We start from the raw sequence: 26,299 nt of genomic DNA, 5'->3' as shown, positions 1-26,299 counted from the left end.
GAGAAGGGGAGGAAAGGGGTGAGCTGAGGTCACGATTGGTTTGGCAGACCTTTCCCTCCCTCGGGCTGGTGGTGCTTTCTCTGCTTGGCTTTCCAGAGGACAGATGCAAACTGGTCCAGGTGCACTGGGAGATTGAGGAGAGAAGCCTAATTTGGGAGAAAAGGCACTCAGCCTTTTGGGGTTTGCTTTGTGTTCATGTCCTCGTGGTGGAAGAGCAGGAGGGCAGTGGAAAGGAAGAAGAAAAAAAATCCCTGAGGTGTTTCTGATGTGGAAAAACATGGAGACTTTGGTTTGGAAATATTGTGATTCTTAGGGAGGAAAAATCTGTTGGTCACTTGTGGTTTAACCATCAGTTGTGTCTGCTTTGGGTTGTGTGTCTGCAGGGTGAGTTATTCTTAATGGATTTATTGTTTTTTAAATAATTTAACAATTCATTAAAAAAAAAAAAAAAGAATAGACCTCAAAACCAAACTTTTAATTTGGTTTACCGAAACAGAGAAGTGACTTAACTCTGTCCACCTGCTGTACTCAGAGAGGGTGGAAATTTGGGTTTCACTGCCCTGAGGACCCCAAGGAGGAATTGCACTGTGGGATGTCAGCAACCCACACTTGAGAAAAGGAATTTGTCACCCAGCAGGTGTCATTAAAATTAGAGACAACCTGGAGATATTTTGCTGCCAGGGGTGAAATCTCTCTGCTTCCTTCTTCTCTGTGGATTTTGGGCAAAAAGCCTCTTTTCTGAGCATGAAGAGCTCTCGTTTCAGTGTCACAGTTGAGGCCTCAGCCTGGTGAATCTGCTGTGGTTTTCCTGCCTAATTCTGTCTCACCTGGGCTGTGAACCCTCCTATTTCCCTGTTCCTAAATTAGGGTGTGTGTCTCTATATTCTGCAGTGTTTCTTCTCCTCTGTAGCAAAGTTTGCTTCTCAAATTCAGCACCAGGCGTCAGGAGAATCCAGAGGATGCTCTGGAAAAGGGAATAAATAAGATGATCTTGAAAAGTGAGTGAAAGCACAATGACACCAGGGAAGAAGTGAAATTTAAATGTGTCCACAAGGTTTTTTTCTCTTTAGCTATATAATATTTTCAGTTTAGATCCCAAAGTCTGCCCTGCTCTGTATTCCTTTATTTTTATCCACCACATGCTTTGAATATTTTTCTTCTTACAACTGACCTGAGCAGTGACAAGACACCAATTGTCTCTTTTGGGTGTTAAATACCACTAAGATATTTGCTGTCCCAGTGAGTCTGGGCAGATCAATAGAGTTTGGGAGGGCAAAGTCTGCCCTGAGGATTGCAGGCAGTGGGGCAGGAGCTCTTCTGCTGGAGCTCTCCAAACAAATCTGGGCTGGAAGTCTCCAAACTAAACCCAAAATGCCAGTAGGGAGATGGGAAAAGGGGAGAACCCTGAGTTTTCCTTTGGGAAAACTGCAGGGAAAGCTTGTGGAAGAGGAATCAGGAGCTGGCTGAGGGTGTGGGGTGGGTTGTGATGCTGCAAAGAGGCTTTGTGGGGAACTCTGAGCAGCTCTTGAGCTTCTGAGGAATCAGCTGATATCACAAGGCTGAGCACGGTGAGCAATCAGCCCTGGCTGCTCTTCATGTGCTGGGCTTTTCCTCAGAGACCTCGTGGGTACCACAGTGGAGGGGAAACTCAGCTGCTGGAAAGACTCAAACTATACAAAGAGGAATTTTGCATCATTTCAGGGAGAACTTCAGGAACACCTTCCCCACAGATGGCAGATCTTCCCTCAGGAGCAATTGTTAAATTCAGTTTAATGCAAAAATCCAGGGTGCTGAAGAGCCCTTTTCTCTGTAAATCAGCACAAAATCATCTTGTAAATCCCAGCAACCATTTGGTCCAATCATTTCTGGAGCAGTGTGAACTCCCTGCCTTTCAGGTGTTTTTCATCCTGTCGGATTTTCCATGTCTCCAGGCTGGATTGGCAGCCTGGCTCAGTTGCTGGCTTGTAGAGGCACTAAATCAGCAGTGAACTTTGGGTGCAAACTCATGTGAGGATGATGAACTCAAACCCATTTTCCAGCCCAGATGGGCAGTGAGTACTGTGAAGTGCCTTCCTCTGCTCTTCATTCGCTTTTAAAAGGAGGAAAAGGGAAAAGATGGAAAATCTGAGCAGCCAGAAGGGGTTTAGAGGAAATGCTGGGGGACAGGTGGCCACTTTCTTTGTAGGGTTTTTGCAGCAGTGGGGTCTGAACTCTCCCCCACAAGCAGGGAGTGTATTCTGTTTATCCCAGAAGGAATATAAATCGTGAAAGTCCATCAGTTGTTTGAATTGGATGAGGTTTTCCTTGCCCTGTCCTCTTTTCCTGCTGCCATCTCTGCCCCGCTGATTTCTGTGACCTGAACATCCTCAGCTCTTGTTCTCTCAGACTTCCCCATCCTGTCCATCCCCCAGCAATATTTGCTTTTGGTTTCCCGTGGAGGATCTGTGGGTGTCCCCATGGAGATGTCCCCAGGAGGAGTGACCCTGTTGTCCCCATTTCCCCAAGGAGCCTCTTCCCTGCCCTGGCAGTGCCACCCTGTCCTGTCCCTGTGTTTGCAGTGGGGTTAATGTTTGCTGCCTGCACCTCCAGGCCAGCTCTTCCCATCACTGCTGCCATTCATCCCTGCCAAGGCAGGTGCCTGGGGGTGGAGATTAAACATCCTGGTGGGTTTTTTTTTGATTCAATCCCATTTGGAGTTTCCAGCAAAGAGGGCCATTCAGTAAAGCAGTGCAGGTGGCTGTAACCTCAATTCTTTGTCCTTCACGGGCTACAGAATGGGGATTTTTTATTTTTCCCTCATTTTGGGGTGCAGATGGAGGCACTGCTTCCCTCTAACAGTGCTGAACAGAGACACCTGTGTGCTCCCTAGCAGCAGCAGGATTTTGGGGTGCAGCTGAGCAGACAGAGCTGTCAGTGAACTAACTACACCCCTGGCTGGAGTGCAGCAGAGCCTTTGCAGAGGCTGTTTGGTTGGTGGTTTTTTTAGCTCTCTGTGCCCAGTGCAGGAAGAACGAGGGGTTTATTTCAGTGTTTGGTGAAAACAAAGAGATCTGGGCATTTCTACACCTGAGCAGGGACAGGGAGAGCCTGTGACATGGGGCAGAGGGACACAAGGAGTGCCAGCACTCCAAGAAATCCAAAGAATCCCCTGGGATTGCAGAGAGATGGAGAAGCTGAGGCTCAGGGAGTGCCAGCACCCCAAACAACCTCCTGGGATTGCAGGGACATGGAGAGGCTGGGGATCAGGGCACAGGAACACAAGGAGTGCCAGCACCCCAGCAATCTCCTGGACCTGCAGGGAGTTCATTTGCTGGAGGATCCCTTGTTCTTCATTTCCAAACTGACCTGACTAATGAATGAATCCTAGAAGTTCCTGTTTTTTTCAAGGGGGAGAGTGGGCTCAGAGATGCAGCCAGCAGTGCTGCAGCCCCTCAGATCCCTGTCCCTGTGGTGTCCCAGGGCTGATTCCTGCCAGCCCCATCCTCCAGCCCAGGCTCTCCCCTCTCGCCTCCCCAGCACACTCTGTCCAGCAACTTTCCATGACAGGAAACATCTGCTGGAGGCAGGGCTGAGCCCGGGTTACTGCAGGGCATTGGCCGGCAGAATTCCCCAGCTCCAGTAACTTGAGGCATGTGCAGTCAGTTTGGGATCTTCCCCAGCCGCCCCTTCAGGAGAAACCCAGACACTGTGCTGCCTTGGAGAGCAGAGGGACGGCAGGGCAGAGCCTGAGGAGGGAGAATTGCTGCTTTTCTGCTGCCAAAGAGGGGGAAAAGCTGAACTCAGAGCTGTTTGCCTTCCTGTCGGGTCCTGGAAGCTGCGTGAGTCCCAGCAGGGCTGGAGGAGCCACAGCCGGAGCTGTTTGGGGTTGGAGCTGCACTGCTGGACATCTGCTGGGCTTGGGGACAGCTCAGGTGCTCTGCACACACCTGCCAGGGCTACCAGGGCTGCTGCAAGGGATGCCCAGAGGCAGAAACCCAGCAGGAGAGCACAGAGAGTGCCTGCCAGCACAGTCACCCCGATGAGCCTCTTTGGGAAAATTCTGGAGGGCAAATCCTCACTCAGATCCACTGAGGCTGCCTCAGACCTGCTGGATGTGGGCAGGGAAGGAGGGGAAAACACCCAAACTGCTGCCCAGCTGCTGTGTCTGGGTCGACTTTGAACACAAACAAGGAAGAGGAAGAGCAGAGTTGGAGAGGACACAGAGCTGTGCCCGTGCTGGGGGAAGGACATGGATTCCCTGCTGGAATGTGGCTCTCTCTGGGATCTTTTCCTGGATCAAGAGCTGCCCTGCCTGCGGTGGGACCTGGAGGGGCTTGTGGATTTATCTGGAGGAAATGTCAGCCCTGGATCTGATGAAATCCCAGCTGTGAGTGTCTCTGAAAGGAGCTGTTTGCAGCCTGGCAGAGCTCTGCTAGGGCAGGTTAGAGGTCTCTCCACACTTAGCTGCACTGAGCCCAGAGCTCAGCCCTGCTCACTATCCCTGCTCCCTTCTCCATCCCCATCCTGCCTGCTTGTTCCTGGAAATCTTGGCTTGGGCTCCTGCTGGAGCCCATCTCAGCCCAAGATCTTTTCCAGATGTTCAGGCCAGGGCTTTGGTAAGTAAAATCCATATTTCTGTCATCTGCTGCTTGGCGGATTTTACTCAGAGTAAGATCCTTTCCTTCAGGGCTGAAGCAAACCTTGGAAGTGCTGAGCTGATGTTGGAATATTCTGTTTCCAGTCCATTGAGTCGGTGTGAGGAGCAGGGAATGCTGTTGGGGGCGAGGGGTTGTCTGTGATTTGGCAAGCAACATCAGATCTGCTTTGATTTGACAGCATTTGGCAGCGCTGGGAGGCTAATTTCCAAATAAACTCTGCATTCCTCCCACCCCTGTGACTCCACCACCATTCTCAAGCTGGAGCTTCCTCCTGGAATGACTCTGATTTTTAGGATTGGATTTTTTTTCCCACCTTTCTGCCCTGGGAGATCAGTGCCTCTGGAAGAGGATTTTAGGGGAGAAATAGAGAGGGAAAAAGTTGCACCCCAGGTGGCTTCTTCTGTACATTTGTGAGAGAAAGAGCATTGGAGATTTTGTGGGAGATGTGAATTTGTCTGGTTGGAAGCTCTGCCCTCAGAAGATATCCTTGCAGCAGCAGCTCTGTGTTCCTGAGCCCTTCTGTGAGGCCAGGACACAAATCAGTGCAGGACACGGTTCAGGAGAGCCTTTGCTGAGCCCCCAAAAGTGTCCTCAGCATCCCAGCATGGAGCTGTGGGTTTGCTGGGTGGGGAGAGGGGTGGGGAATTCTGGGCTCTTGGTGGCAGTGCTTGCTCAGGTTCCTCTGGCAGGGCTGAATCACCCATTTTCTGGGGTAAATAATCCATTTTCTGGGGTAAATCACCCATTTTCTGTGCTGAATTACCCATTTTCTGGGGTAAATCCTCCATTTTCTGGGGTAAATCACCCATTTTCTGGGGTAAATCATCCATTTTCTGTGCTGAATTACCCGTTTTCTGGGGTAAATCCTCCATTTTCTGGGGTAAATCATGCATTTTCTGGGGTCAATCATCCATTTTCTGGGGTCAATCATCCATTTTCTGGGGCACATAATTTTCTGGGGTAAATCCTCCATTTTCTGGGGTAAATCACCTATTTTGTGTTCCGAATCGCCTATTTTGTGTGCCGAATGACCCATTTTTGGGGTGAACCACCCCTGTTCTGGGGTAGCTGTGCCCTTCCTGGGCGCTGGCAGGTGACTGACACATTACCAGCAGAGCACACATTGTACCTCGGGCAGTGTAGGATTGCAGGCAGGCAGAATTCCCGTTCCACAGGCAGGGCACAGCCTTTCCCCCCTCCACTTGCTCTTCCAAGTCAGCTTCTCCTCTTCCTCTCACTCCCTGCCCTGAAGGCCAAACCCTCCCATCACCGTGGGCTATGATGGGAGCTCCTGGCCTCGCGCTTTGTCAGTGCATCTGATCCTCTCCTCCTCCACCGAGGTGTTCCTGTTTCCCCTCCCCTGCTCCCTGCCCCTGTGCTGAGCAGAGCCTCTGTTCTTGCAGGTGCTCAGCCCCACCTACAAGCAGCGGAACGAGGATTTCAGGAAGCTCTTCAAGCAGCTCCCGGACACGGAGCGCCTCATTGTAGGTAAGGCAAGCCCTCCAGGCTGGGTTTGGGGAGGAAAATCACACAGAAAATCTGGATTTTTGTTCTTCACGCGTTGCCATTGAGGAGCAAGGCTGTTTTGTCTCAGAGCCCCCGTTTCCCTTGGGTTTTGTGGTTTCTGGTGGGTTTTCCTCATTTGGTGGGGGATGATGTATGTGGTGCTTACCTGAAACAGGCCAGACAGAGTTAGAATAAAATGCAGATTAATTTATTAAAGGTCTTTAGGTACATTCAGGGTAGACAAAGTTGCCTCGTGAGGCTACACCCAAAATGGACAGAGAGTCAGGAGTTCTTCACATTTTATAAGTTCTGTCTATTAACATATTGAGCCTCAATTCTCTAATTACACCTTCAGGTGATTATGTTAACCACACCAAGTTTGCTCCCCACAATTCACTGTTGTTGACACATTTTGGGGCTCTGAGGCAGCAAAGTGTCCTTGGATTTTTCAATTTTGAGCACTTGTTTTGTCTAAAACGCTGGGAACAGAGGTTTTCAGCACTTTATGAAGTCCAGAACTACACCAAAGCCACAGATCCATGAAGAATAGAAGCTAAAAATCCTGAAGGCATCATACACACCTCCCTTTTCCCCAACATTCCTGATCACACATGGCTGCTCTTCCCTTCCTCACTCCCAGCTGGTGAGTGCCTGCCTGGTGCACAGCATCTGGTCCTGTCCTTACATCACTGGTGAGAGATGCCCATCCCAGCAGAGGGATGGAAATCCTTAGGGATGCTTGAGCTGGGGGAGAAATGACCAATGACACCGGGAGGCAGTGAGGAAAAGACAGATGAAATCTGGAAATAGTGCAGAGGACACTGCAGAGTGGGCAGCTGGTAGGGCAGCATCACCAGTCAGGGAGAGTGATTGTGTGTGACATGTCCTTGGGAGGAACAGCCCAGGGGACAGAGCAGCAGCTGGGCTTGGCTCCTGCTGGCCCTGCCTTGGTGTGTTGAGTGGCTTCTGCTCATCCTCACCTTCAGGCTGTCCCACCCTGTGGTTTTCCTGCTCCTGACTGTCCCTTGCTGTCCTCCCACAGATTACTCATGTGCTCTCCAGCGAGACATCCTCCTGCAGGGCCGCCTCTACCTCTCCGAGAACTGGATCTGCTTCTACAGCAACATCTTCCGCTGGGAGACCCTGGTGAGGCTCTTCCTCTGCCCTAAACCTGGCTTGGTGCTCAGCTTTGCTCTGGGAGGTCTCTTCCCCCTGCCTTTCTCACCAGTTTCTCCCTGTCCTGGTGTTTTTCCCTCTCTGCTGCAGCTGACAGTTCGCTTGAAGGACATCTGCTCCATGACCAAGGAGAAGACAGCACGGCTCATTCCCAATGCCATCCAAGTTTGCACTGACACTGAAAAGGTACATCCTGCATGGCTGAGGTCAGGCAGGGGCAGGGGAATTGGAGTGTGGTGTGGGATTTGTCCAGACTGGGGAAATATCCATAGAAAAGGGCTGGGAGTAGGATTTGTGCTGAGCTGGGGTGTGGGGTCACATGTGGGGTGTGGGGTCACATAAAACACCAGATTTTACAGCAGCACATCCCCACCAGAGCTGTTTCACTGCTCACTCCCTGCCCTCCCCATGAGCTTCAGCCTGCTCACTCCAGCTGGAAAGTGATCCCAAACAGCCTTGTCGTCTTCTTCCCCTGTTCTTTTGGCTTTTCCTGACCTGATTTTTCTCTCCACCTCTCCCCATCCAGCACTTTTTTACTTCCTTTGGGGCTCGAGACAGGACGTACATGATGATGTTCAGACTGTGGCAGAACGCTCTCCTTGACAAGGTACAGAGACACAGCCTCAGGGCTGGGCTGGGCTGGAAGGGAGGGGAGGGATGTGGGCAGGAGCATCACATCTGGGTGATGTTTGTGCAGAAAATCACTTAGGGACAGTAAAAACAAGACTTCAGGCAGAGCAGGTTCATGACTGCAGGCACAATTCTCTTTTTGTAGGGAATTTGGTGCTGTGCACACACAGCAGGTGCCACCCTGCCTCCCTGAGGAGAGGAATCAGCGTCTCAGGAGGGAATTTTTTGTCTTTTTTTGAAGCCTGCAGTTCCACAGTGAAGCAGCCCTCGAGAAAGCAGCTCAAAAAGCAGCAGAAATAACTCACAGTGCAGGCAGAGCAGGCTGTGCTCCAGAAGTGTGGAGGTCCAGATAGGACAGAAAATGAGTTTCCAGGGCATCCCAAATCCCAGCAAGAGCAGTTGGGTTTTAAAATAAATGTGCTCCTGCTGTGCCAGACACCCTGTAAATCCTATATTTGACCCCAAGAATGTGTTCCTCAGCCTGTGGGGTGTTTCTAGCCTGATGTTCCAGCACTCCCAGCATTTCAGGATATCCTGGCTGGAGCTCAGGAACGCTGCAGGAATGAGGCAGCAGGAATACCCTGTCCCAAAAGCCAGGGTGGGGTTGAGCAGGAGGAAGGATCACTTTGCCCTGTGGTGTTCCATGTGGTGTAACCTGAGCAGCTTTGGGAAGTTCCCAGCGGAATTCAGCACCCTTGGTCTCAAGGTCAAGGCAGAAGGGAGCTGAACTAGGGAATGATAAAGGCAGGAAGCACTTCCAGAGGACTTTTTGGGAAGAAATGTGGGATCCATGGCTGGCAGGAGAGAGGGGGAGAAAGAGCTGAGTGCAATTTTTCTGATAAGCAATGTTTGGGAATTAATGTGTGTGGGAAGGAGGTGGAACAGTCAGACATTTTTCTGGATAAAAGTTCCTCATTAGAGGCTTTTTTTCCCCATGCTTTTGATTGATGCTTTGGGGAGTTAGATTAAAAAATTCCTGCCTTATCCCATGCAGTTACTATGGGAAGAAATTCAAGCCAGCAACTCAGCAAAAGCTCACTGGGTTTGTTTCCCCTCATTACCAAGAAATCATTGTCGCTGGTCATAAGTTTCTCATGGGTAAAAATCCATCCCCTTTCATCCCTAAATCACATTTTGAAATCACAAGTTTTCCTGCCCCATTTTGCAGGGCCTCATGTCACAGTCATGTGGTGATCAACTGAGCTGAATCCCTAGAATCCCAGCTTTTATCAATGGTCTGGATGATTAATTTTCTCTTTTTAACTGAATATGTACTTTTCACAGGAGTGTCTGGTGATACAAACTCTTTTTTATTTCAAACTGCAGCAGGAAATGTTGTTCTTTGTTGCTGTTTTAGATAATTTTCCATTCAGCTGGGATTCTCTAGGCAGCATTAATTTAAACAGAGTTGAAGGGGAAAAAAACCCTCATAAAGTGTTGGGGTTTGGTGGGGCAGCAGACATCAAATGGAGGCACAGCAGAAGAGGTGGGGAAGCATTTGTGGAGAGAAATGCAGGTTTACTGCTTTAATTATCCCATTCCAGCATTGTTTTGTTGGAAATTTCATCCCATATGCTGCTCTGGGTGTAGCCTTTTGTGACAATGTGAATTAATGTGAGATTGTGGCATGGGAAAATAAGAATGTGAGATTTTTAGGGCAGAACCTGATGGGCTGATGGTGGAGGATTGTTGGTGACAGGGCCTGTTTGTGCTTGGTGGGGGCAATTTGTAAACTGGAGATGAATGAATTAAACGCCATAAAATGGAATTTCACCGAGCTGAGCCCACTGAAAAGCTCTCACCTCCCACCAGGGGCTGTCAGAATCTCTCACTTCTCCTTTCAGGACAATAAATATCCCCTGGCAATGGCAACTCCAAACTTTCATTATATTCCAGCATTTTTGGGTGCAAATACGTGATGTTCTCCATTCCCTGTTGCAGCCTCTGTGTCCAAAGGAGCTCTGGCACTTTGTCCATCAGTGCTATGGCAACGAGCTGGGCCTGACCAGTGATGATGAAGACTATGTGCCTCCTGATGATGACTTCAACACCATGGGGTGAGTGGGGAGAGAGGAGCTCTGTGCCTGGCAGGGAGGAGAGGCTGTCCTGGGAGAGCAGGAGGTGCTGCTTGTCCTGAGAGATTTTGGGATTTTGACTGTTTGCTCTTAAATGTGTGATGCCTAAAAAGCTGGAAGTGTAGCATTTCCTCGTGGAAGTTGGGAGGGATTGGAATGCCTGCTGAGCCAGCTGAGCAGTTCTGGAAAAGCCAAAGCATCCCAGTCACAAGGCAAGGCAATGTTCCATGGCCAGAAAGTGCTGATGCTTGCCAGTCTGGGTATAAACACCCAAAAAATCAGGGCTTGCTCACCCCTGCACTGAGCCACCCCTACCTCTGGACAGCCTGGAAACTTCATAGGACCATTCTCACTTGCTCTGTGTGTCCAGCTGTAGCTGTTGTGAGAGGGGTAAAGATAAAAACCTGTGTTCTCTGTGGCGTCCCAGCTACTGTGAAGAAATCCCCGTGGAGGAGAATGAAGTCAACGACAGCTCCTCCAAGAGCAGCATGGAGGCCAAGCCAGAAGCCAGCCCTCAGCTGCCAAAGAAATCTGTCACTGCCAGCACCCTGACCTCCACGGGCAGCAGTGAAGCCCCAGCCTCGGTGAGTTCTGTCCCAGGGATTCCTTTTGCCTGAGATCCAGCAGCTCCTAGGTTTTTGGAGGTTTGGTCATCTTCCAGTTCCTCTTCTGCTGCTGGGACAGTCCTTGGTCAGTGATGTTGAACTCTCAGCAGCAAGTGTATTTTACTTTATTTGTGGATAAAGATAACCCCTTGGATATAAAGGAGTTATAATTTCTTCTCTGCCTTCAGTGGTTCTCTGGAAAACAGGGTGTGTCCTCCTGGTATTATGGCAGAGCAGACCTTGTTTAGATGTTACTTCAATTTTTTTTAGCTTGTTAGGAGCAAAACCAGGATTGGACGTGGTGTCCAAAGCTCGAGCACTGATTTTTTTGAGAGGAGGTATTACAAACATAATAGTCCTCCTCTCTCTGTTTAATCTCCAGCTATGTCGAGGCCAAATACTCAGGGATTGGCTCACAAATGTAAGGTTTTTGGAAACAAACCCCATTTCCAGGTGCTGATCTGGCTCTTGTTCTGCCCTGTCCTTGCTGCAGTTCGATGGAGTTCTCCCAGAGGAGGAGGAGGCAGTGGCAGAGAGTCCTGTGGAGAAGGACCTTGGCATTGCCAACATCATGGGAGAGAAGATCGACATCATTGGCCCTGTGAACTCGCCTTCCCTGGACTTCAATGACAATGAAGACATTCCCACTGAGCTCAGTGACTCCTCAGACACCCATGATGAAGGTATGTAGGGAATGGCCATTCCATCAGGGGTGTTTCCAGCCTTATCCCATCCTTTCCTGCCAGGGAATGGAGTGGCAAACACTGAAATCCTTTCCTGGACCCTGAGAGTTCTGAAGATGGAAAGAATTGGCATTGTGAGCTGCAGAAAGTGGGAAATCTCATCCCATGTGCTGCTCTGGGTGTAGCTTCATGTTGGCTTTTGGGATAATCTGAATTAACATGAGGTTGTGGCTTGGAAAAACAACAATGCCAGATTTTAGGCCAGAACCTGGGCTTTCATTTTAAATTTTAGGATGTGTTTCAAATTTAGGATGTGCCTAAAAATTTTATGATGTCCTAAAATAAGCTGTGTAGTTAATCACCCTTCTGGTGCTCCAACTCTTGCCTTTGCATCAGTGCAGAAACAGGGTTAGAAGTCCCTTTTTTGGGTTCTTCCTGAAATACTGAAGTTCTGGAGCTGTGGAAACACATCCTCCACCATCCTGGAGGGTCATGCTGGATTTCTTTCCCCCCAGGGGAAGTGCAAGCTTTCTACGAGGACCTGAACGGGCGGCAGTATGTGAACGAGGTGTTCAACTTCAGCGTGGACAAGCTCTACGACCTGCTCTTCACTGACTCCCAGTTCCAGAGGGACTTCATGGAGCAGCGCCGCTTCTCGGGTGAGCTGCTGCTGCTGGAGCTCTGCCAGGGGGCTGCAGGGGAGAGTCTCCACCTTGGAGGTGGGGTTTGGTCTGGTTGGGTGACGTTCGGAGTGGATTTTGGGATGGTGTGGTCTGTGCTGACAGGAAGCAACAGCAGGCAGAATCTGTGTGTCCATGTGGTTACATTTTCTAACTGCTGGAAGAGTTTCTTGATGGAAAAAGCAGATTTTGTAATGTTTTTACCATCACCTCAGGCCTGATCCTCTGTTCAAGGCTTAGCAGGGTGAGGAAAATGCTCTTTAGTTCCACACTGGCACAGACAGAGCTGCAGGGAGCATCCCTTGGTGTGCCACAGTCTCCTTTCCCTGTCACTGTAGGCTTGCTGGAGGAGATAAATCCCCACCCTCTCCACCTTTCCCTGCACTTGAAAGAGGGGAATATATTCCCATTTAGCACAGGAGCCTTTTCTTCACCCTCAGCTGAGCTCTAGAGCAGCCAGGCTCTCCAAGGGGAAGGAAATACCATCCCCAGCTTGGTTATATGGTTAAGATTTCCTCAGGGAGCTGACCAGAGATCCATTTCCAAACACTTGACTGGAATATTCTTTTGTCCTCTCAGATATTATCTTTCACCCCTGGAAGAAGGAGGAAAACGGCAATCAGACCAGAGTGATCCTGTACACCATCACCCTCACCAACCCTCTGGCCCCCAAAACTGCCACAGTCACTGAGACCCAGGTGAGTGCAAGGGCAGCAGGGCTGGCAAGCTTGGTAGAATCCACTCTGAGAGTTATTTTCTTCTCCTGGACATGTTTTCATTGTTCTTGCCCAATTTCCCATTCACATTTCTCTGTATTAACTTACTCCCCAGCAGCCTTGAGTAGTTAATCTTACACTGCTTGGCTGTGTCTGTCTGTCCTCTGGGTGAGGTTTGCTCTTCCAGCAAAGGGGAAAGCACGTCAGAAATGCTTAAAAGAAGTGATTGATGTGGTTTTGTGGTGTTTAGAATGACAGAATAATTTATGCTAGAACATTTATTAGCTGGAATTGATGCTCAAACCTCTGGTTTTAGTTCAGGTAGGCAGATACCAGAAGGGAGGTCACACTTGGAAAGGTCACAACGACCTGGCACTGTCTGTAACACCTCTGTACAAAACCCTGAAGGCTGGAGCTGAATTCCCTTTTTAAAACATGTCCATAAGGTTATGTGGGTGAAACCCTTGCTTTCCTCTGCCTTCCCTTCAGGGTGAGCTGCTCCCTGCAGAGCCAGGGCTGGGCCATGGGGTGTCACCTGATTGTAAAGTCCTCCTGGAGGTGCCAATCTCTCAAAACTGTGTCCTAACCCCACTAAAAGCAGCCTTGAACTCTGTTTTCCATGCAGACAATGTACAAAGCCAGCCAGGAGAGCGAGTGCTATGTCATAGATGCAGAGGTGCTAACTCACGACGTCCCCTACCACGATTATTTCTACACCATCAACCGCTACACGTTGACTCGTGTTGCCAGAAACAAAAGCCGACTCAGGTACCTCTCCTGGGGGGTAAAAGGCACCTCTGGGAGGGAGTTGTGCTGTTTGGGTGTGTTGGGAGGGGTTGAGGGGGTTATTGGTGCTGCTGCTGGGACATTCCTGTCACAAAGAGAAGGATTTTCACCTGCTGGGGTGACACGGAGCAAACGTCAGGTGTGGAGGAGTCACAGCTCCATCAGGGAGAGGATTTACAGATTTTTCTTTCATCCTTCTTGGATGTAGAGGTTTGCAGAGCCTGTTATCACATGAGATAAGCAATACATGAGACTGTGCTTGGGGGGAGAAGCAGAGGAATTGGGAACCAGGCACAGCTAGATCCATGTGACTCTGTGTGACTTCAGTAATGACAACCTAAATGTCTGCCAAGTGACCAAATGTCCACAGAGTACTCTTGGCTCTTCCCGCCTTTGGAAAGACTTTTCCAGCAGTGCTTCTCCTCTGGAAACATGAAGGGCTGAGAGCATTCCAGAAATAACAGTGTGCATGATGATTTCCTGTATTTACACTGACAAAGACTGTGAGCTGATGTCACCCCCGGGGAGCAAAAGCAGGGGAATGATTGTCCCTTTGCTCCTGACAGGGTTTCCACAGAATTACGCTACAGGAAACAGCCTTGGGGGCTGGTGAAATCCTTCATTGAGAAGAATTTCTGGAGTGGCCTGGAGGATTATTTCCGTCATTTGGGTAAGGGTGGCAATGACAGTGGCACTTGTGTTTCCCTGAGAATGGGCAGCATGATCCAACCTGAGTGGCTTATGAAAGTGGCTACCAGAGCATTTGTTGGTTTTACCTGCTGGAATTAAAGGAATTAGTACGTGGGACTCTCTTAGACTTCTAGAAAACAACTTTGGAAAGAAGGTTAATGATCAAAGATCTTGGGCAACTGAGGCTTACTGTGACATTTTACTCATAAACACTTACTGACTCAGGTTGAGAACAATTTGTGTAAAGACAGAGTCATATTCTGTGGTTTCTGTACATGGGCAGTGGGTTCTGTTAATTCTAGCTCAAAAGAATTTAACTGGAAATACTTAGTAGGATAATATAGTAAAAAATTGGATATAAATAGAAAAAAATCAGATACAATTAAAAAATTAGATACAATAAAAAAATAAATTAAAAAAGGAGCACATTTTGCCTAAGTTGCCTACAGATTTATGTAGTTTAGGAAGACATAAGGATATCAAATCCTGCCAGGCAGTATGGGGTGAAGGTTTGGCCAAGCTGTGAGGAGCATGGGGCACAAATCTCTCCAGCTGTGCCAACCTTTTGGGCCCAGCAGCTGCCTTTGGAGAGCTTCAACCTTCCTCCCTGCAAAGCCACAACCCTCACTGCTCCTCTTGGTGCCGCAGAGAGCGAGCTGACCAAAACAGAGAGCTCCTACCTGGCCGAGGTGCACCGACAATCCCCCAAAGAGAAGGTGAGCAAGCAATCCACGGTGCGGCGGAGGAAACGCGCTCACACCCACCTGCGGGTGCCACACCTGGAGGAGGTGCTCAGCCCTGTCACCACCCCCACCGACGAGGAGGTGGCACATCGCATCAAGCACGTGGCAGGTGAGGGGCTGGGGGTGGGGATGGGATGGGGATGGGATGGGATGGGGATGGGATGGGATGGGATGGGATGGGATGGGATGGGATGGGATGGGATGGGATGGGATGGGATGGGATGGGGAGGTGGTGCCTTTGGGGTGGTTTTGGAAATGAGGTAGACACAGTTAAAGGGTTTAAAGGGTGATGTCTGGTTGGGCTTAGATAAAACAGAGGCTAGACAAAGTTCAGAGAAGCCCTTCAGGTGCATTTAGGGCAGACAAAGCCACCCAGGGCTACACCCAAAATGGACAGCAGGTCATGGGTTTTTCATACTTCATAAGTTCTGTCCATTTGCATATTGAGGTTTAATCCTCCAATTCCAGCTTCAGCTAATGAAGTCAATTACTCCAAGTTTCCTCCCCAGTTCACTGCTGTTTACATATCTTGGGGCTCTGAGACAGTGAGGTGTGCTTGAGGTTTGAGCTTAGAGAGGAATTGTTTTGTCTAAAAATGAGAGAACAGCAGCTTAGCACCCTGTATGGAGCCCAGAGTTATACACTAAAAATTACAGGATTACAGATACATGGAAAATATAGAAGCTAAAATTCTAAGGCATCAAGGTTTTTATTTCAGTATTTTAATAGGATCTGAGGTGCACAGCTCATCAAGGTGGAACACACTGAGATGTACACACCATATAGTGCACATACAATCTTTATGGACTTTGCAAATTAGCACATCTGTCTAAAATCCCCCAGTAAGAAACTTAATAAATGAAGTTATGTTCCCCCTATTTTAAAACATCGCACCCCCGAATGAGCCTAGAGTTTAGATTACAAAATATGTTCTAGAGAAAAGTTTTCAACCAAGGTTGAAACCTCGAGTTTTTGATAGCATAGAGCTCTCTGGCTTCTTGCTGTGGATGTTTGGTCTTTCTGCCTTGCAGAACTCTAAAACTAAGTTAGAATATTAGATGCAAAAATTCCAAGCATGGAGGTTAAGGGTCTAGAGGATACAGAGGATATATAAAAGGTATAAAAATGTACAGAAGGGTATATAAAAAAGGCAAACATCATCAGGCATCAGAAGAACAAGAGCTTTGTCAGTCAGGAGCAGGGAGGCTGTGTTGGGTGGAGGATGAAGGGTTGCCCTTCCCAATTTCTCACCCCAAATGCATCCCATCTGCTCAGGTTCCACTCAGACACGGCACATCCCCGAGGAGAGCCCCAGTGGCTTCCACCTGCAGAGTGTCTCCAAGCTGCTCCTTGTCATCAGCTTCGTGTAAGTGATGCTTTCTTTCTGTTTGCCTTCCCAGCCAGCCGTAAACATTTTTGGTTTTTCGGTGTTCCTCGAGCTCTGTGCTCCTTTCTCTCCTTTCCCTCGGTTTTGCCCTTGTTTTAGCCAAACATGGGCTTTGCAGAGCTGTTCTGGGAGTTCTAAAGGCAGCTCTGGGACCTTCTGGGACAATGACAATGGCAATCAGGACAGGGAGAGCTGTGCAAGGAGAGTGAGGCAATACCTGCAAGAGAAGAAATCCAACAAGTATGAGCGTTTTATTTTTTTTATTTATTTTTTATTGCAGGGACTCAGTTTAGAGATTTTCAGTGGCACACAGAAGCTCTGTGTGTGGGGGCAGTTTAAAATTAGTGATTGAATTGGTGACAAACGAGCTGCTCCCAAGGACAGTGACTGTGCAAAGCTCTCTGGGAGTCTCTGTGCTACCACAGCAGGGTTCAGTGTCTGTGAGGAGCCTGTCACATCTTTCCTTTTTTTAATGTCTGGTCCTGGGCAGCAATTTTGATGAGAGGTACAGCCAGGAAACAGCTGGACTTTTCAGAGATGATTTCTGCAAAATAAGGAAAGAAACACCTGAAGCACAAGAGATTGATTTCATCAGCTCAGCAGCAAGAGCTATTTGGTTTGGGTGACTTTCCTGCCACACCTGTCAGGGCTGGTAGCCTTGGGCTGGGATGTGTGCTCCAAGTGAGGTGGGAATTGGCCTCTTGTGTCCCTGTGGCTCAGTTTAATGCCTAAAATCCATGGATTTCCTGCTCCTCTGCAGGGCTCACAGCAGGCTTCATTCAGTGCTGGGCAGGTGCTGTGGAGCAGTCCAAAGCACTGATCTAAGCTTTTCTTTAAGCTCCACCAGCTTTTTAGTGAGGTGGGGAAAAGCTGGGATTTAGGGACTGAAATTAGAGTTCAAGGTGAGCTCCTTTCTGTTTCTGAGCACAGAGGTTTGCAGCACACCCAACCAGTGATAAATGAGGTGGTGTAAAGCACTGTTGTGATAAGAAGATATAAAAAATACTTTATGCCAATGTCTCCTGACAGCCCCACTGGGGTCAGAGAGCCCTCTGTGATGTTCCCAGAATACTCCTCTGGCCAGTTGCCACCCGCCTGACTGAACTGGTCATAGTGGGCCATTCTTCCAGCAGAATAGCTGCACTGTTCAGAGACAGGCACCAGCCTGGCTTTTTGGAATGCATTCCCCAGGAGGGGAGGAAATGGCCCTGTGTGGAATTTTGGAATTCAGTCCCAATGAGGGGAGGAAATGTGTGGAATTTTGGAATCTATTCCCCAGGAGGAGAGGAAAGGGCCCTGTATGGAATTTTGGAATTCAGTCCCAATGAGGGGAGAAAATGCCCCTGAATGGAATTCTGGAATCCATTCCCCAGGAGGAGAGGAAATGCCCCTGTATGGAATTTTGGAATTCAGTCCCCAGGAGGAGAGGAAATGCCCCTGTGTGGAATTTTGGAATATTCCCCAGGAGGAGAGGAAATGCCCCTGTGAGCTGCTGGGGATGACAGGAGCAGGGCAGGACCTGGCAGGGCACGGCTGTGGTGTGTTCCCAGTGCCAGGGGGTGACACGGGCAAGGCTGGATGTGAACTCTGCTGTGCCAGCAGCCAGAGTGACCTTCCCCACAGTGCAGGCACACAGATCCCTGTCTGTCCTTCCTGCCTCTCCCTCTGCTCCTTCCTTGCTCCTCCTGCTCTGTCTGAGCCTCCTCCTCTCAGCCCAGTTGCTCCTGTTTGTGTCACTCTGTTTCTAACCTGCAGCTGCTCCGTCTTTTCTCTTCCCTGCTCCCATTAGGATCTGTTTCAGGTACTGTCTCTCTCTTTTTTGACCTCTTCACTCTCCCATTTCCCTCCCTTTCTCTGCATTCAGCACATCCACTCACCCAGCCTGTTCTGTCTCAGCTGTCATCTGTCTGTCTGTCTCTCTCATTTCTTCCACGAGGTGAAGTTTTGGGTGCTCACTGATTAAATTCCCACTCACAGCATGGACTGGGCCTCAGACACCTTCCTGGGTGTTTCCCCCAGGCGTTCCTGGAGAGAAATGAGCTATAAAATGCTCCTAAACTGACAGATTCCTCTCTTTTTCTTGCAGTCTGGTGCTGCTGGTCATTCTCAACATGATGCTGTTCTACAAACTCTGGATGTTGGAGTACACCACCCAGACTCTGACAGCGTGGCAGGGCCTGAGGCTGCAGGAAAGGTACAGGCAGAAGGGTTTTCCCTTCTTTTTGATGGATATTGGAAGCTTTCCCAGCTCACCAGAGCTCTGGGCTCTCATTTTTGGGGTAAAGCAGGTGAAGCTGAAGGGCCATGAGTGTTCTCACTGCAGTTGAAGAGCAGAGTTAAGGCCATTCTGCTTCTTCCCAACATCCCAGGAAGCAGAGGATGCTCTGTGAATAAATGTTTAGCAGTTTTTGGGCCAAGGTGGTCGTTTCCCCTCTTTTGATTGCCAAACTTCCCTCTGTGTGCAGAGCAGAGTCTTAGAAAGATTCCTTTGTACTCAGAGGAGAATTTGGGGCTGTGATACACACTCTGCTAGGTTTGTGGTTTGGAAGGTGTGAGTCCAGATATCAGCAGGGTGTCCTGCCTGAAATGTCTGTTTTTAGAGGCTGAGAACATCCTGAATCCACTTGTCTGAGGTGGTTTTGTCCCAGTTTGTCCCTATTTTGGAGTCCCAGTTGTTCCCTTGCTACACTGGGCCTCACTTTAAGCATTCACAGCCACCATTGTGGTGGAATTTTTTCTCCATTTGTGTCATTTCTCCTGATTAGGAAAGGGAATTATTACCTCCCACACAACAGCCCTGCTGCATCCCCATGGATAGATGCTTCCAGTGATTATAGATACTCAAAGTGATTTTATCTTCCTGTGGTACTCTTGGTGTTTATTTAAACTACTCCAGCAGTATTTAAGTGCAGAACTTATGTGCCTTTTGCACAGTGTAATGTGCAAGGGCTGGAATTATCTGGGTGTCTCCATGTGGGTAATTTCTGTGTTGCAGCCACGATTGCTGTGGAAGTGTCTGAAGCCATCCAAGCACCTGGAATGCTTCCATCTGTCCTGATTCCACTTCTGTTTTGGGGGTTTAAATGGGTCTGAAGGGAAGGGCTTGATACCTGCCATGGAAAAGAGACCAAATGCAGCTATTCCTCACAACTGGAATAGATATTTCTAATTAATAGGAATTTCTCACAGAGATTCCTGTGCAAATGACGTGATTTTGTGTACAAATCTGGACACAATGATTTGATTTTCATTTAAAACCACATTTAATGGTACGATTTTGTGACTCTTGCCTGTGTTTTTCTGGCAGGTTACCCCAGTCCCAGACAGAATGGGCCCAGTTGCTGGAGTCCCAGCAGAAGTACCACGACTCAGAGCTGCAGAAATGGCGTGAGATCATCAAATCCTCCGTGATGCTCCTAGACCAGGTGAGGCTGCAGGGCTCCAGGCAGGGCTACCAGGGGGTCACTGTGGCCTCCCAGTCCTGCTCCCCATCCTTCAGCATTCCCAGCTTTCCCCAGAGTCCCCCAATGTGTCAATTCCCTTAGATCCATCTCTGGTGGTGGGGAGTTCAGGGTGCCACGGCTGCTCTCTCACACCAGAGGGTCCCTGCCTGGCAAGGAGAGGATCCTGTAAGGACAAAAAGCTTGTTTTGGCACTTTTTGTAACCAATCTCTGTCATCCCAGTTCGGAGAGCAAACTGGTTTTATCTGAACCCTGGATTTCCATGCAGGTTACGTGGAGGAAGGGGAAACATTCCCTTGGCACAAAGGCAGGAATTTCAGTGTGTGCTGCCTAAAAATACATGGGGCTGCTGAGAAAATTGTCCAGAAATGAGAGCTGCTTCCTCAGGAGTCCCTAAATGAGAGCTGCTCTCCCCTAAGCATAGAGAATCCCCTCCTCAGAGAACATTCCCCATTTTCACATCCCAGCCCTGACTCCCCACTCCCAAAACCACAATAACGGCATTGCTACTTCACAGGGCAAAAAATTCCAAAGTTTTTCTCCTCCACAGTGGAGAAATCTCTTGTCTTGCAGATGAAGGACTCACTAATAAACCTCCAGAATGGCATCGGGTCTCGGGACTTCGGCTCAGATCCAGAGGAGAAAAGGAAACGTTTCCATTAACAGGCAGGAATGCAGGAGGCCAGAGGACGGTGTGCAATATGTGTAAATAGGACATATAAATATATATATAAATATATATATATATATATACAGATATAAATATATATATTATATACAGATTTTAAGAGATAAAAAAAAAAAAAAAGCCTAAAGAGGGGAAGGAGTGACCTCCAACACTGGCTGGACTGGAGTGTCTCTGGGAGCGTGGGGTGTGTGTGTGTGGGAGGGCTGTGCTCTCCCAGCACTGAGGTGTGCACTGCTCCTCTGTAATATTCCTGGCTGTGTGTCTGTCTGTCTGTTTTGTTTCTGTTGTTTCAAAGGGAAGCATCAGTGTGAGTGCCCCTGCCCTGTCCCTGTCCCTGTCCCCCCTGTGCATGGAGGTCCCTGCTTCACTCTATTTAGCTCCAAAAGGGGACACTGTCACCTCCCTGACCTTGCTGGCTTCAGGGCACAGAGGTTTTGGCAATCACAGTCGACCCCTTGCAAAACTATTCCACGTTTGGAGAGGAGGAGGAGTTGCTGTGGGTCTGTGGAGGGCAGATCCCCCTGGCAGGCAGAAATTTGGGGTAGAAATTTGCTGTCAGGGTGGCCAGTCTGGCTCAGAGTGCAGAGCACAGAGCGTGGCTGAGCTGCAATCCTCCCACAAACACCAATTTGCTGCCTGCTGATGCTGCAGGGAGGGAAGGGGAGGGTGGGGAGGGCAGTGTGTGCCTCCCAGAGCCACCCCTGTGACAGTGTCCCCTTTGCCTGTGCTGCAGCTTTCTGTGTGCTTGGGCCCCTGAGCCATCCCTGTGCTGCATCACTGCTGGAATCACCACAGTGGGAGGACACAAATGGAGAGAGAAACCCAAAATTAGTGTTGATTTGCAGCCACTCCCACTACCCAGCTCAGCAAATCTCTCTCCTGTTCACTCACCCAGCCCCTGAATTGTAAAATCTGGGGGAAAACGGGGAAAAACAACAGCTTCCTCTCCTTGCCTGGGATGAATTTATATCATTGCATCTATGCAGCAACAGCCAGCACTGTGGATATTTACATAACTGCAGCTGTAGAGAAACAAAGCTTCCAAAAATCCAGGAGAGGTCAGGAAGGGTCACAGGGACCAAGGGAGGGAAGGAAAAATGGACCAGCAGGACAGGGCTGGGTGTGAAGATTGGCCCTGGGGGTCAGCCAGGTGCTGGAGCTGCACTAAAAAAAGGCCAAAGTGCATTTTCAGGTGTTCTGGGGGATAATTCCAGACTCCATGAGCAGCCAGGTGAGGAGGAGGAGGAGCAGGGAGGCTGTGCTGTGCACAAACTCCACTGGCTGGGATCCAGGCTGCTGCTTGGAGTGTTTAATTCGTGCTTTGCCATCACCCAGCCAGGCAGATGAGGGGAATGTGGAGCCCACTTTGTCCAACACTGGGATTTTTCCACCTTCTGGCTGGCAGGAGGGAGGCAGCTGCACATTCCCAGTTTGGAAATGGTGCAATTGCAGCTCCTCCATTGCTGCAGAGGGCAGTGAAGAGCAGGGAGCACCAGGGTGGATAATTACTCTCACATCATTCTCTGCCAGGAATGTCCTCAGTGGAGTCTAAGGAAAACCCTCTCAGATTAGGGAAAGGTAATGGATGTAGGAAAAACCTGCTGATTTCTCCCAACCTGCCTGCAACCTCCATGTGCTAAACATGCCCCACACCAGCCTCACAACTGAAGGAGCCTGGATGAAGCCAGGTTATCAAAAAGACTGTGAAAGCAAAGCCCAGCTGGGGAAAACCAGGGAGAAATGTGTATTTATGACTATTTATTTAATTTAATGCTGCTGACTACTGTACTGCTCCCTGCCTTTTTTGCAGGGAGGCTGCTGAAATGGCTGCTGTTCCATGAAAATGAGGTGCTAGGGCCCTGGAAGGGCATTCTGTGGCTCCTTTTCCCCACTGTGACTTGCCAGACTGTCCCAGAGTCCCCTTTCCCCCTGAGCCACTCCCACAATTACTGAGCACACAAAATTCCCCTGCTGCTGGAATTTCCCTTCTCTGGAATTTAATTCCAAGCAGGAATTAAATCCTCCAGCAGGATGACATGGAGGAATGCCTGGGATTCACCCTGCCCATGGCAGGAAGGGAAAAACACACTGAAAGAGGAACCTGGAATGTCAGGGTCTCCTCCACCTGGCTGGGAGGGTTTTGTACATGGATGGATGGAGACAGAGAAATCAGAGAGGCTCACAGCTAAATGCTGCTGATAGAACTGTTTCTCACCAATTTCACATGATCTTTGTCAGATAGATTTGCAGATTTCCAGCTGCAGGCTCAAGATGTTCCCTTGGGCTGAGCTCCAGAGACAGAACTGCACAAGCTCTGCTCAGTTGTTGTCAGGCCAGGCAGCTGTAGCAACTCAACTTTAATATTTGTCCTACCTGCACATCAAACTGGGTTTTTAAACTGTTTGACACCTACCCTGACACTCAGCAATGTTCAATTATTTATTAAGAGCACAGGGCTGGTGAGCACCAACTACTGGTGATGTCTTTCACACTGAGGGAGGTTTCTCTTTGAGGACTTAGGGGTTTTTTTTTCTCCCTAGTTATTTCTTTTTCCCACTTGGCAGCCAGTCTGGCTTGTAGTTGGATGGAATTCACAATCTTTTATTGCCTCTCAGTCTCTCACAGTGGTAATAAAAAGGGGAAAAGCAAGGTGTTAAAGGCACTAAGGGTGAGGGCTTAAACAATACCTTGGAGTGTTTTCACTTCCTCTGGAGAGCTGGGATGGGAATCAGCTCCTGATCAATCCCAGCTGACAGGTTAGCTCCTCCTGGAGCCAGAGACAATTTTGGATTGCATTTCCTGGAGGGATCAGTGACACTTTCTAGGAGTGAGAGGCTGAGCAAGCTGAATAATGTTACAGAGGGTGGTGTTTCCCTCAACACTCCCAGCCAAGGCAGGGTTTTGCTTCTCCCCTTGCTCCCCTGTGCCAGAAATCCTTTATTACTCCATCCTTCCCCCAGCAGGTGCTTCCAGTCTGACCCTTCCACCTGCACATCTGCTGGCCTTTGATTTGCAGGATCTGAACAATGAAAAAAAATGGGGATTTTTTTTTTTTTTTAAAGGCATTTTGCCAGCCAAGCAAAGTAATGGCAACAGCTTGTAGCCTAATTCCTGCCAAGGAAGATGCTTCCTGTTGGGAGGAGGGAGGAGGAGGAGCAGAAGGTTCTGATCCACCAGTTTGTGACATTCTCACTGATCTGAGCTTGGTCCAACCTCAACTCTGATAAATCCACAGCTGGTGCTTGTCTCAGAGCAGTTCTGACATCTGGGAGGTGTGGATTTGGGTCCTGGATAAGCTGCTGTGCAACCAGGCATTCCTCAAGTAGATACCAGAGTATCTAATGTGGCACCTGCCTGTAAGGTCTGTGAAGGACCAAAAACCAGGTCATTGCAGGTGGTGAGATGGCCAAGGCAGGGGCACTGCTGGGTCTGCACGTTCCAGGGGAAAAAAAAAAGGAAAAATAAAAGATAGAAAGGCACCTGCAGTGGGAAGGAGAGGAGAAAGCTGTGCATTAACAGGATAATGATGCTTTTTAGCTGCTCTGCACTTCAAGCACTCTTCACTCAGAAAACTTTGCTATTAACTCACACTAACTGATACTAAATCCTTCCTGGCTCCCTCGAGTTCTTTGGGGGAAGAGAAGGAAGGCACACGAATTTGATCTCCCCTGAGCTGCCTGTTCTGCTGCATTTACAGCCAGCTCTGACACCTGACCCTGCCTGGATGCTTCTCATCTTAAAAAAAAGAGAAACCTTAGGGATAGGAAACGTCTTTAGTGTAATATGACCCTGAATTGGGAGAGGAAAGGTTTCAAAGCACAAGGCTTTGCTGGATTTGGAGCCCTGAAGGCACAAAACTGCCTCTGAAATAACAGTGCAGGTGTTGGGATATCCTCTGTAGGAATGCTAATCCTGGAATGCTCATCTGTGTCCTTACCAGGCAGCTCCAGCAGCTCACCTGGCTGTAGATAAGGACAGACTTTTCAGCCTCCTTGACTCCTCAGCACTGTCCAGGTAGCCACACAGGAGCTTTTTCTTACCTTTATGCAAGAAGGTAGAAATTTCTTTTCCAGAGGGTGGCTGGAGACACTTCTGGTGTGAGTGAGACCTTTAGGGTTTGCTCTGGTTGCTGCAGCAGCTGCTCTGCCCAGGAGCTCTGTGTCAGTCAGCACCTGCTCCTCCCAGCCAGCACAGAAATCAACTCTTTCCTGACTTAGAGCTGGAACTTTCTGGTTCCACAGTCTTAAAATCACTGTTTAAAGCAGCAGTGCCTGGCTAGGGGGGCAGCTCTGTCCTGCTGCCAGCACCCAGCTCTTGCCAGATCAGTGCTTTCTGCACTGCCTGCTCAGCTCCAGGGCTTCTCCCCACGGGATCTGTGCCAGCCTGCCACCAACAGATCTCTCCATGGCACAGCCACGTGGAATCTGGCTTAGTCTTTTCAGTCTCAGCACCACTTAAAACACCTGGCAGGGGCTTGCTTAAAACACAGCTCAGAGCAGAGGCGCTGAGAGCAAAGCCCCCGAGGGAAGTGGCTCCCAGAACAGTGTCAGTGTGGTTCCTGTGCTGATTTCCCAGCCCATTCCCCCACAGGACACGCTCTGACCTCCGTGCTTTGCAGTCCCTCCAGCACGAGTCTCTCTGTGCCATAAAACCTTCCTTTTTCTAGATGTGCACACTGGCCAAATAATCTCCTCGTGTCTTGGGCGACTGCTGCTTGAGGCCATTCCCTGACCTAGGCAGACAGCATGGGCTTCTCTTAGCATGGATCTGTGGCATGCCATGCCCTCCTCCTCTCCCACACGTTTTGCAGTGCTTGCTATGGCTTTTCCCTGTCCCCTCCCACCTCTGCTGCTGGACAATCATTCCCTGTGTCATAGATGGTCTGACCTGGTGCTGTCCCTGCCTGCCTTCCCCTCCTGCAGTCTGTATGCTCTTCAAGTGAATGTGTTTTATTTTATTTTATTTTATTTTTTTTTCAGTAGGGAAAAGGACTTCCTTCTGCTGAAGGAATTATATTTGCACATGGCTCGGGGAGGTTCCTCCTCGGGCCGTTTCTGTTACCTCACTCATTTAGGCCAATTCCATTGCTAACGTTAAAGGCCACCTTCCCCAACCCAAACTCCGAGGGTAGGTAGGGAACAAATGCAGCCACGTGGTCACATCCCTGCTCTGCTCCTGGTGCAATTAGGGTCACAGCTTCATCCAGCAGAGAGCTGGAGCCTGTGCCATGCACGTCATCCCCATCTCAGCAATCCCAGCTCCTGGAAAACGGCACTGGGAGAGCAGGGATGGAAGCACCGACCTGGCTCTGGGCTGGACGTGGAGGGAGGGAGGAGCAGCAGAGCAGTGGCAGTGCCACAACCTCCCGGGAGTGGCCTGGCGTGGCTCTGGGACAGCACCATTCCCGTGGGGTTTCATCTCCCACCATGCGCTCCAGGGCTGGATAAAGCTGCTAAAAACCCGGAGCGTGTTCTCCCCGCGTGGATCCTGCAATCCCCGTGCTCAGCTGCTGATGAACGAGGCTCTCCTCTCCTCAGCAGCTCCTACAACCACCACTTCCCTCCTGGAATGCCCTCCAGAGCCCGGGAGGCAGGGGGCTGTTGGCTGAGGTGACTGGGGTGGGTGGGGGAAGGATTGTGGGTTTGTTTTAGGAGTTGTCCCGACTGTTGGAAACTTTGCGCTGTGCGCAAAAAAACCTAAAAAAAACCAAAACCCCGCGGTTCAAAAGCGATGCTGGAACGTAGGAATTGTACAGGCTCTGCAGCCAAACTCCGTGTAAGTAGTTAGTACCATGGAAGTACGGTATCAATTAAAAAATCTATCCAACAACCAGTG

General features: G+C 49.4%; 1 protein-coding gene across 6 annotated transcripts in view; it reads left to right on the top strand.

Annotated features, from left to right (window-relative positions):
* Positions 1-26,296, top strand: part of GRAMD1B (GRAM domain containing 1B) — an 88,359-nt gene extending 62,063 nt beyond the window's left edge. For all 6 annotated transcript variants that reach the window (XM_085081744.1, XM_085081743.1, XM_085081746.1 and 3 more), the window contains 16 exons: positions 6,041-6,125; positions 7,186-7,289; positions 7,410-7,505; positions 7,846-7,926; positions 9,891-10,006; positions 10,452-10,608; positions 11,123-11,312; positions 11,828-11,971; positions 12,572-12,690; positions 13,334-13,476; positions 14,061-14,164; positions 14,833-15,036; positions 16,203-16,293; positions 18,401-18,508; positions 19,622-19,739; positions 20,350-26,296. In XM_085081744.1, coding sequence (XP_084937870.1) covers positions 6,041-6,125; positions 7,186-7,289; positions 7,410-7,505; positions 7,846-7,926; positions 9,891-10,006; positions 10,452-10,608; positions 11,123-11,312; positions 11,828-11,971; positions 12,572-12,690; positions 13,334-13,476; positions 14,061-14,164; positions 14,833-15,036; positions 16,203-16,293; positions 18,401-18,508; positions 19,622-19,739; positions 20,350-20,439 — 1,950 coding nt within the window. In that variant the 3' untranslated portion in view covers positions 20,440-26,296. The remainder of the gene's footprint in view (positions 1-6,040; positions 6,126-7,185; positions 7,290-7,409; positions 7,506-7,845; positions 7,927-9,890; positions 10,007-10,451; positions 10,609-11,122; positions 11,313-11,827; positions 11,972-12,571; positions 12,691-13,333; positions 13,477-14,060; positions 14,165-14,832; positions 15,037-16,202; positions 16,294-18,400; positions 18,509-19,621; positions 19,740-20,349) is intronic.
* The last annotated feature ends 3 nt before the right edge of the window (positions 26,297-26,299 follow it).

This window comes from Lichenostomus cassidix, chromosome 24 (genome assembly GCF_008360975.1).
Source record: "Lichenostomus cassidix isolate B80296 chromosome 24, HeHo_3.0, whole genome shotgun sequence".
Lineage (NCBI taxonomy): Eukaryota > Metazoa > Chordata > Aves > Passeriformes > Meliphagidae > Lichenostomus > Lichenostomus cassidix.
Note: the sequence above shows the minus strand (reverse complement) of the source record. Positions and strands in the feature narration are given on the sequence as shown.